Source organism: Borostomias antarcticus (assembly GCF_949987555.1).
Source record: "Borostomias antarcticus genome assembly, chromosome: 9".
Classification (NCBI taxonomy): domain Eukaryota; kingdom Metazoa; phylum Chordata; class Actinopteri; order Stomiiformes; family Stomiidae; genus Borostomias; species Borostomias antarcticus.
In genome coordinates this window covers 4377964-4388977 of record NC_140242.1, presented here as the reverse complement: position 1 = coordinate 4388977, position 11014 = coordinate 4377964, and the positions used below count along the sequence as shown (strand labels likewise).

Here is an 11014-nt window from a genome sequence, read left to right as displayed (position 1 = left end):
GGAGGAGCAAGGGAGAGGAGGTCACAAGATGACACAGTGCAGCCTGTGGGAGGCGGTGGTGCGCTCCCCGCGCCATTTCATCTTCTTCTTCTTCTTCTGGCTGTGCTCTGGAACCTGTTGCCTGGAAGAGCACACAGGGGGGAGAGAGAGAGAGAGAGAGAGAGGGAGATAGAGAGGGAGGGAAGGAGGGAGAGAGAGGGACGTGGAGGGAGGGAGAAAGAGGGAGGGAAGGAGGGAGAAAGAGGGGGTGGAGAAACATTGAGTGTGTAAAGAAAACAAAACTACTGGAGAACTAAAGATTAAAAGAGAGAGAGAGAGAGAGAGAGAGAGAGAGACTAGCAGCTAGAGGTCCTCATTGGCTCAGTAATAAACACATCTCAACAACAGGATGAATGGGCCATCCAACAGGATATGACCTCACACTTAACATCAACACATACTGGATTCCTCTGAAATGACATGTCTGTTCGTACAGGAAATGACATGTCTGTTCATACAGGAAATGGCTGTTTTTCTCTCTTCCTCCAATCCGACCTCCATACACACACCAAGCCCTCGTTGTTTGCAGAGGCACCATCTTGGAGGGCATTTTTGCTCGTTCAAGTTATGTGCATTTGCTTCCAATTCATTTTTTGATTACATGCAATTACAAACGTGATTTCTTCTATAGATCAATGCTTTTCTGAGGACTGACCTGATGACTCTGACCAGCTCGTGGAAGGCCTTGTCCACGTTCATGGGAGGGTCCTTGGCACTGGTCTCTATGTATGTGATCTATGGACACAGACCAAGGACTCATGAGCATTCAAATAAACACACAACACTTAAACACGGCTTTGGACTGACACACAAAACACTGCAGAGAAACGATGATGATTTTACTCATGTTCACATCTTAAAAACAACAGTCTGCACCAGAGTAGATGTTCCTTCAGATTCCTCCCCGTGGCGGAGTCTTAAACTGCGTGTTCTAGAACAGCAGGCTTGGCTGTGATTGGCTGTTCCTGTGTTCCATCCCACCAGACCAACTCACACCCTGAAGAACACGCTGACTCAGCCTCCAGCTTCCCAGCACACAACAACCTCTCCCAGCCTCTCCCCCTCCCTCAGCCTCTCTCCCCCTCCCAACCTCTCTCCCTCCCTCAGCCTCTCTCCCCCTCCCAACCTCTCTCCCTCCCTCAGCCTCTCTCCCTCCCTCAGCCTCTCCCCCTCCCTCAGCCTCTCTCCCCCTCCCAACCTCTCTCCCTCCCTCAGCCTCTCTCCCCCTCCCAACCTCTCTCCCTCTCTCAGCCTCTCTCCCCCTCCCAACCTCTCTCCCTCTCTCAGCCTCTCTCCCCCTCCCAACCTCTCTCCCTCCCAACCTCTCTCCCTCCCTCAGCCTCTCTCCCCCTCCCAACCTCTCTCCCTCCCTCAGCCTCTCTCCCCCTCCCAACCTCTCTCCCTCCCTCTGCCTCTCTCCCCCTCCCAACCTCTCTCCCTCCCTCAGCCTCTCTCCCCCTCCCAACCTCTCTCCTCTCCCAGCCTCTCTCCCTCCCTCAGCCTCCCCCCCTCCCTCAGCCTCTCTCCCCCTCCCAACCTCTCTCCTCACCCAGCCTCTCTCCCCCTCCCAACCTCTCTCCCTCCCTCAGCCTCTCTCTCCCTCCCTCAGCCTCTCCCCCTCCCTCAGCCTCTCTCTCCCTCCCTCAGCCTCTCCCCCTCCCTCAGCCTCTCTCCCAACCTCTCTCCCTCCCTCAGCCTCTCTCCCTCTCTCAGCCTCTCTCCCTCTCCCAGCCTCTCTCTCTCCCTCAGCTCGCTCTCTCTTGCTCCAAGAGGGTGGAGTTTGAGGGGGTTGTCTGTCAGGCTGAGGGTTAGGGGTTAGGGGTTAGCGTTAGCTGGGGCTCTCACGTTGTGTTTGGCAGCCATCTCCTGTCCCTGGTCGCTGGTGATCTTCCGCAGGTGAACCAGGTCCACCTTGTTGGCCAGCAGCACCATGGGGAAGGCCTCCCTGGAAGCACAGGCACACGCTGAGCTCAGACTCCTCCCCCTCGCCTTCACGGCCTGGCTGATGACCCCACGGGCGCGGTCACGCCAGGCTCACCTGCCCAGCAGAGGGCGCCTCACCTGTCCTTCACCCGGAGGATGAGCTGGTGGAAGCGGTCCACGTGTTGGAAGCTGGCCTTGTCCGTGACGGAGAAGACGATGAGGAAGCCGTCGCCCGTCCTCATGTACTGTTCCCTCATGGCGCTGAACTCCTCCTGACCGGCCGTGTCCAGGACTGGGACAGGACAGGACGGGACAGGACGGGACAGGACGGGACAGCCAGCACATGTCAACGCCACACTGGGCTTTTCTATCCAATTCTCTCGCATGCTGTATTAATGTTATTTTACAATTATGTAATAAAATACATTTCTACAAAGATTGAAAACCAATCACTTAACCTTCAGCCAAATCCAGTCCCATTTTATGACGTGTCGTCATATTCTAATCAATCATTCACCCAGAACATGACACTCAAGAGATAGGCTACCGTCCAGGATGGCCCACTGGCCGTCGATCTCCGTGTGCTTCAGGTACGAGTCCTCGATGGTGGGGTCGTAGTCGGGGACGAAGATCTTCTGGAAGAACTGGATGGTGAGGGCGCTCTTCCCCACCCCCCCGTCGCCCACCACCACCAGCTTGTAGGCGGGGAGGTCGTCGCTGGGCACCGCGCTGGTGGCCATGGAGCCGGCTACACCTGGAACGCACACAGGACGGAGAGAGAGAGAAAGAGGGTCACACTTTACAATAAGGGTCACAAAAAAACATTAGTTAACTGTTAACTAATGCTTCTTTAGCGTTAGGTTAGGGTACTAATGTTAATTAATACCTTAGTTAGGGTTAGGGTTAGGCGAGTTAACCTTAGTTAACATAAATAACATTAGTAAATGGTTACTAGAGACATTAGTTAACTGTTACTTAATGCTTAATAATGCATGAACTAATACTTAATGTACCCTTATTGTAAAGTGTTACCAGAAAGAGAAATAAAGAGAGGGAGGGAGGCATAGAGAGAGAGGAGGATAGAGGGAGAGAGAGAGAGGGATAGAGAGACGGGGGAGAGAGAGGGGGGGAGAGAGAGAGAGGGATAGAGAGAGAGAGGGATAGAGAGAGGGGGGGGGGAGAGGGATAGAGAGAGAGAGGGATAGAGAGAGAGAGAGAGAGAGAGAGAGAGGGATAGAGAGAGAGGGGGGGTAGAGAGAGGGATAGAGAGAGAGGGATAGAGAAAGAGAGAGGGAGAGAGGGGGATAGAGAGGGATAGAGAAAGAGAGAGAGATGGATAGAGAAAGAGAGGGAGAGAGAGAGAGAGAGAGGGGGATAGAGAGGGATAGAGAAAGAGAGGGAGAGAGAGAGGGATAGAGAAAGAGAGAGGGGATAGGGAGAGAGAGAGAGGGAGAGAGAGAGAGAGAGGGAGAGAGAGAGGGGGATAGAGAGAGGGGGATAGAGAGAGAGGGAGAGGGGGGGATAGAGGGGGGGGGTTACTTGGCAGTAGCAGAGTGGAGCCATGCAGCAGCAGACTCATTTATCACCACGGAGACAAGAGAGACTACATGATGCAGCATGAGACCAGAAACATCAGCTAACACACTCTCTCTCACACACACACTCACTCACACACCCTCACACACCCACTCTCTCACATACACACACTCTCTCTCTCTCTCTCTCTCACACACACACTCTCACATACACGCGCACACATACACACATGCATGCACACACACGCACGCACACACAAAGGCTATCCAGAGTACTACACACAAAAACATCAGCTATCCTCACACTGGCTATCCAGAGTATAGGCTATTACACACATAAACATCAGCCATCAGCATATGGCTATCCAGAGCACCACACCGAAACAGCTCTAACACACACTCACCTAGCTTGACTAACTAGAACACACTCACCTAGCTTGACTAACTAGAACACTCACCTAGCCTGACTAACTAGAACACACACTCACCTAGCTTGACTAACACACACTCACCTAGCCTGACTAACTAGAACACACACTCACCTAGCTTGACTAACTAACACACACTCACCTAGCTTGACTAACTAGAACACACACTCACCTAGCTTGACTAACTAACACACACTCACCTAGCTTGACTAACTAGAACACTCACCTAGCTTGACTAACTAGAACACTCACCTAGCCTGACTAACTAACACACACTCACCTAGCCTGACTAACACACACTCACCTAGCTTGACTAACTAACACACACTCACCTAGCTTGACTAACTAGAACACACACTCACCTAGCTTGACTAACTAGAACACACACTCACCTAGCTTGACTAACTAGAACACTCACTCACCTAGCCTGACTAACTAGAACACTCACCTAGCTTGACTAACTAGAACACACACTCACCTAGCTTGACTAACTAGAACACACTCACCTAGCTTGACTAACTAACACACACTCACTTAGCTTGACTAACACACACTCACCTAGCTTGACTAACTACAACACACTCACCTAGCTTGACTAACTAACACACACTCACTTAGCTTGACTAACACACACTCACCTAGCTTGACTAACTAGAACACTCACCTAGCCTGACTAACTAGAACACACATTCACCTAGCTTGACTAACTAACACACACTCACCTAGCTTGACTAACTAGAACACTCACCTAGCCTGACTAACTAGAACACACACTCACCTAGCTTGACTAACTAGAACACACACTCACCTAGCTTGACTAACTAGAACACTCACCTAGCCTGACTAACTAGAACACACACTCACCTAGCCTGACTAACTAGAACACACACTCACCTAGCTTGACTAACTAGAACACACACTCACCTAGCTTGACTAACACACTCACCTAGCTTGACTAACTAGAACACACACTCACCTAGCCTGACTAACTAGAACACACACTCACCTAGCTTGACTAACTAGAACACTCACCTAGCCTGACTAACACACACTCACCTAGCTTGACTAACACACACTCACCTAGCTTGACTAACACACACTCACCTAGCCTGACTAACTAGAACACTCACCTAGCTTGACTAACTAGAACACACACTCACCTAGCTTGACTAACTAACACACACTCACCTAGCTTGACTAACACACACTCACCTAGCTTGACTAACACACACTCACCTAGCTTGACTAACTAGAACACTCACCTAGCTTGACTAACTAACACACACTCACCTAGCCTGACTAACTAGAACATTCACCTAGCTTGACTAACTAGAACACACATTCACCTAGCTTGACTAACTAGAACACTCACCTAGCTTGACTAACTAGAACACACACTCACCTAGCCTGACTAACTAGAACACACACTCACCTAGCTTGACTAACTAACACACACTCACCTAGCTTGACTAACTAGAACACACACTCACCTAGCTTGACTAACTAGAACACTCACCTAGCTTGACTAACTAGAACACTCACCTAGCTTGACTAACTAGAACACACACTCACCTAGCTTGACTAACTAGAACACACACTCACCTAGCTTGACTAACTAGAACACTCACCTAGCTTGACTAACTAGAACACACACTCACCTAGCTTGACTAACTAGAACACTCACCTAGCTTGACTAACTAGAACACACACTCACCTAGCCTGACTAACTAGAACACACACTCACCTAGCCTGACTAACTAGAACACTCACCTAGCCTGACTAACTAGAACACACACTCACCTAGCTTGACTAACTAACACACACTCACCTAGCTTGACTAACTAGAACACACACTCACCTAGCCTGACTAACTAGAACACACACTCACCTAGCTTGACTAACTAGAACACTCACCTAGCTTGACTAACTAGAACACACACTCACCTAGCTTGACTAACTAGAACACACACTCACCTAGCTTGACTAACTAGAACACACACTCACCTAGCTTGACTAACTAGAACACACACTCACCTAGCTTGACTAACTAGAACACACACTCACCTAGCTTGAGGAGAAACAGCTGGCTGACACACGACTGAGGACAACACACCAATCACTCAACACTGCTGGATTCACTCAGCACTCAACACTGCTGGATTTACTGAGCACTCAACGCTGCCGGATTTACTCAACACTGCTGGATTTACTGAGCACTCAACACTGCTGGATTTACTGAGCACTGAACGCTGCCAGACTTACTCAACACTGCTGGATTTACTCAGCTCACTCTCGTAGCCTAAACACAACCTCTGTGAATGGATCAGGACACTCCAACCCTCCAAGGAGAGGCAGGCTGCTGTACTGAGCCGGTCCTTCTGTTCCGTCTGTCTGGATGCTGTGTTCAGGCAGGAGTTCCAACATGAACACAGCTACGGGGGGCCTGGAGCCCGTCTCCAAAAACTCCCCTCAACACCAGGCTGGTGGAGCAGACAGGAAGTAGAAACTCCCCTCAACACCAGGCTGGTGGAGCAGACAGGAAGTAGAAACTCCCCTCAACACCAGGCTGGTGGAGCAGACAGGAAGTAGAAACTCCCCTCAACACCAGGCTGGTGGAGCAGACAGGAAGTAGAAACTCCCCTCAACACCAGGCTGGACGTAGTCAGTGGTTAGACTGAAGCACTTTCCCATAATGCATTCTGTTGTTGCTGTTGTTGTTGAGGGTCAGGGGTCAGGCCGCAGCCCCAGACCACAGCAGCAGGTCTAGATACACGGATTACTGCACTTCATCATTATGGTCTGTAGAAATGAGAATAAAACCTGGACATGCTATGAGAGACAGGAGTGGCTCTGGTGCTCTTAACCCCCAGGCCTGGTCCAGCTAGCCACCCCCAGCCCTGGTCCAGCTAGCCACCCCCAGCCCTGGTCCAGCTAGCCACCCCCAGCCCTGGTCCAGCTAGCCACCCCCAGCCCTGGTCCAGCTAGCCACCCCCAGGCCTGGTCCAGCTAGCCACCCCCAGCCCTGGTCCAGCTAGCCACCCCCAGCCCTGGTCCAGCTAGCCACCCCCAGCCCTGGTCCAGCTAGCCACCCCCAGCCCTGGTCCAGCTAGCCACCCCCAGCCCTGGTCCAGCTAGCCACCCCCAGCCCTGGTCCAGCTAGCCACCCCCAGCCCTGGTCCAGCTAGCCACCCCCAGCCCTGGTCCAGCTAGCCACCCCCAGCCCTGATCCAGCTAGCCGCCACCAGATGACCACTGAGACTACTGAGCAACACGTATGATCACACAAGGAAACCAGCTCAGACCCTCTTAGTTGGAAGTCCTGTAGCACAACACCTGTATCCACACAACATGAGGGTTGAACCTGGCTCTGAGCAGAGAGCAGCCAGCCCACACTGAGGGGGGAGGAGCTCAATGGGGTTAGGCCCACACTGAGGGGGGAGGAGCTCAATGGGGTTAGGGACTAGGGGGCAGTCTGGGATCGGGCCTGAGACTGGGCAGTGAGAGAGCTCAGACAGGGCAGGGTAGGACAGGGTAGGACAGGGCAGGACAGGGTAGGGTAGGGTAGGGTAGGGTAGGGTAGGGTAGGGTAGGGCAGGGCAGGGCAGGGCAGGGCAGGGCAGGGCAGGGCAGGGCAGGGCAGGACAGGGCAGGGTAGGGTAGGGCAGGGTAGGACAGGGCAGGGCAGGGGAGGCTGTGGGTAGAGGCCTGTGGGTAGAGGCCAGGGCACTAGGTTTCAGCAGGCAGGCAGACAGACAGACAGAAAATAGCTGTCAGCTGGTGACTACAGACACTTCCTGCTAAGTACAATGATGGGAAGGAAGAACCCCCCCCCCCTCCACCCTGGCCCAGCCAATCACAACCCTCTGCCCTGGCCCAGCCAATCACACGTAGCAGCAGTACACCAGTATTTATAACATGTGAGGCTAACATGATTGTATATTTATGCGTTTAGCCTGCCTTGCTATGCTATCATCTATGGATCTATCGGGCTTTCTGTGTTCTTTTAATTCACCCAGCCTGTCTAATACATTCATGCACAATCAGCCTAAGCTACTGTATATTGTGAACATTGATTCATTTGTATTTACATACAATTGTGGGAGGGGATGACGAGGTGTTTGAAACCGTACCTGTGGTAAACTTTAAACTTTGACCCCACTTGGGTTCAACCTATTCCCTCAGTATGCAGTAAACCCCTCCCCTTTCACCTGTCTGGTGTTGTTGCACCTGACGAAGGCCACGTCAGCTCAAACCTTGTGCCTTATTAAAATCCCTATAAAAACAATGTGTGGACCTCTCTTCTCTTACCAGCCAATCACAACCCATTTGCCCTGGCTCAGCCAATCAGAACTCTCTGCTCTGGCCAGCCAGTCACAGCCTCCCCCCCCTCTGTTCCTCTGTCCACCAGCGTATGTGTGTCCACCAGCGTGTGTGTGTGTGTGTCCACCAGCGTGTGTGTGTCCACCAGCGTGTGTGTGTGTGTCCACCAGCGTGTGTGTGTGTGTCCACCAGCGTGTGTGTGTGTCCACCAGCGTGTGTGTGTGTCCACCAGCGTGTGTGTGTCCACCAGCGTGTGTGTGTGTCCACCAGCGTGTGTGTGTTTGTGTGTGTGTCCACCAGTGTGTGTGTGTGTGTGTGTGTGTCAGTCCTACTGTGGGGGGTGAAGGACCAGCTGATGACTGGACAGCAGCAGAGGTCACCAGACCACGGGTCAGAGGTCACAAGCCCACGGGTCAGCGCTCAGGAACACACAGGATTCTGAGTAGACACGCGGTGCAAAACTCAGCCCCTTATGAAAGTGATCTGGATGACGTGTGATCTGGATGACGTGTGATCTGGATGACGTGTGATCTGGATGACGTGTGATCTGGATGACGTGTGATCTGGATGACGTGTGATCTGGATGACGTGTGTCCGTCCAGCTCATGACTAGAGTGTGTTTGTTTTCTCTCCATCTGAAAGCCACACCCCCTCCTCTCCACTACTGCGCCTCTGAAAAGGCTTCCGCTGAGTTGTTAAAGGAATAGATCACGTGACTAAAAGTGCCCCTACACTAAATCCATTTAAGACTACTTGAAGAGTATTGATAAAGGTCATGAAGAGTATTGATGAACATCATGTTGCCTTTGATGCACTGACACTGCCAGACACACAAGCCAAAGATGTCTTTTCAGAGGTAGCCAGTCTTTTCAGAGGTAGACCGTCTTTTCAGAGGTAGACCGTCTTTTCAGAGGTAGCCAGTCTTTTCAGAGGTAGACCGTCTTTTCAGAGGTAGATCGTCTTTTCAGAGGTAGCCAGTCTTTTCAGAGGTAGACCGTCTTTTCAGAGGTAGACCGTCTTTTCAGAGGTAGACCGTCTTTTCAGAGGCCACTGTGCACTCTCTGGCCTGCTAGCTTTCCAGTCAACCCCTGAAATACCCTAGTGGTACATTCTATATCATGCAAAATTAGAGGAATATGCAAACCAGAATAACAGGATACATGAATAAACCAGGGTTTTGAGCATCTCCCCATTAGGCTGTCAGTCACCGTTTCATACCCGACAGGAACCAACCAGGGTGGTTCTGCAGGCTACTTCCTTAAATACAGCTTTTCTGTGCCTGATACAGTCGGCCAGCCGAGCCCAGCCTCGGTGTTCTGGATGAATTATCCGCTGATTTCCCTCTTCTATTAATAGTTGGATGAATGTCGAGCCTCAGTAGTTGTGCACGGGTTCATCCGATGATCCAGACCAGCAGGAATTCCTCTGAGAAACCAACATCTAGCGGTTCTACCACTGAAGCACTTTCAACAGATAGCCTATAGCCAAATCAAAATACTACAAACCAATATCACAGACGTGAGAAGTAGCTTTACCCACGAGATGATCTTGAGCTTTTTTACACAATGACAGATGAAGTGTCTCACGGTGAGGTCGCCCAGACAGTTCAAGGCCCGGAGCGCCGCCGCCCCGCAGGGATGTGTTGCTTCATCGTTTTGAGAAGTTTGCAGCAATTGCAATTTCCTCATATGAATGTAGCCATTCATACGAGTCGATTTCTTTTGGTGAAACCTCCTCCAAGGAATAGGCCAAGGCATAGCCGACACTAGTCCATCGTTAAAATATACGCCGTATAGGCTATATATATTCTTATTTTTTAAACCTGATTTAGGCCAAGTGAATTTACAGAGAAGCAATCTAATTCAAGACTAGATCCTATTCTTCCAAAAGCAACTTACCGATGTGTGTTCGTCTTAAGCACAACCCGTTCACGTTCAGCTAGTCTTCATCTTAGCCGCCGTCAGACCATGAGAGCCATCCTCGGCGCTAAATGCCAGTGTCACACATTCACCAAACTATCCGTTGTGTAGCAAATCTTTATATCGCAACAGCTGATACTATAAATAGCATACCAACAGAGGGGTGGACCTTTTCATTGGTCAGAAATAAAACTGACGATTTTTTTCTTCTTTAAAATACCACGTACGTACTTGAACCCGTTATGTTATTCTCTGGAACTCTTCACATCCCCATCATTTATTTGACCTCTAGAAGAAATGGAAATAACATGAAGAAGTTGAGGAGGAACCCCTTCAGAGTGGACTGTTCCGCTATGCTGCTGCGCACCCTGACTTGGTTTAAAGGGGCAGTTCTGTTAATTTCCTACCCAGCAGATGGGCAGTAAGGTCTGTGATCATGAGACAAAACATTGTGTTTGGATGTTTCATGATTCAGTCGACTGTGAAGATGAGGATTCATCAGTACAGGCTCAGGGTCAGAGGAGTGGAGGCTATACGGAGGTATCCTTTGTCCATGGACCCACAGTATGCCCACTTTTTTACACACCACTAATGTAAAAACTGTAACATTTCTGCTACAGTATACCCACTTCTTTAATCACCACTATGCCCTTGGTTAGGGTATAGTATAGGCTAATTTCAAACCTCTTTATGCTAAACTCAATAGGCATTTTCGTATTTTGTTATATCACAATTCAAACAAGCTAAAGTTTTGCTGCCCATACACACATCACACACACACATACACACACACATCACACACACATACACACACACATCACACACACACATACACACACACATACACACA

The 11014-nt window shown here is 50.5% G+C and overlaps 1 protein-coding gene across 2 annotated transcripts; it reads right to left on the bottom strand.

Moving 5' to 3' along the window:
• Positions 1-10257, bottom strand: mrasa (muscle RAS oncogene homolog a). Of its 2 annotated transcripts, none has more exons than XM_084443657.1 (6): positions 10144-10257; positions 2510-2716; positions 2101-2254; positions 1885-1984; positions 695-774; positions 1-121 (listed from the first exon to the last, which is right to left on the bottom strand). In XM_084443657.1, exons 2-6 carry the CDS (start codon positions 2700-2702, stop codon positions 22-24), a joined length of 627 nt encoding a protein of 208 aa, XP_084299783.1. In that variant the 5' UTR covers positions 2703-2716; positions 10144-10257; the 3' UTR covers positions 1-21. The 2 variants fall into 2 exon arrangements, with proteins under 2 accessions (XP_084299783.1, XP_084299784.1); XM_084443658.1 differs by having other exon boundaries at positions 9-114.
• Between the last annotated feature and the right edge of the window lie 757 nt (positions 10258-11014).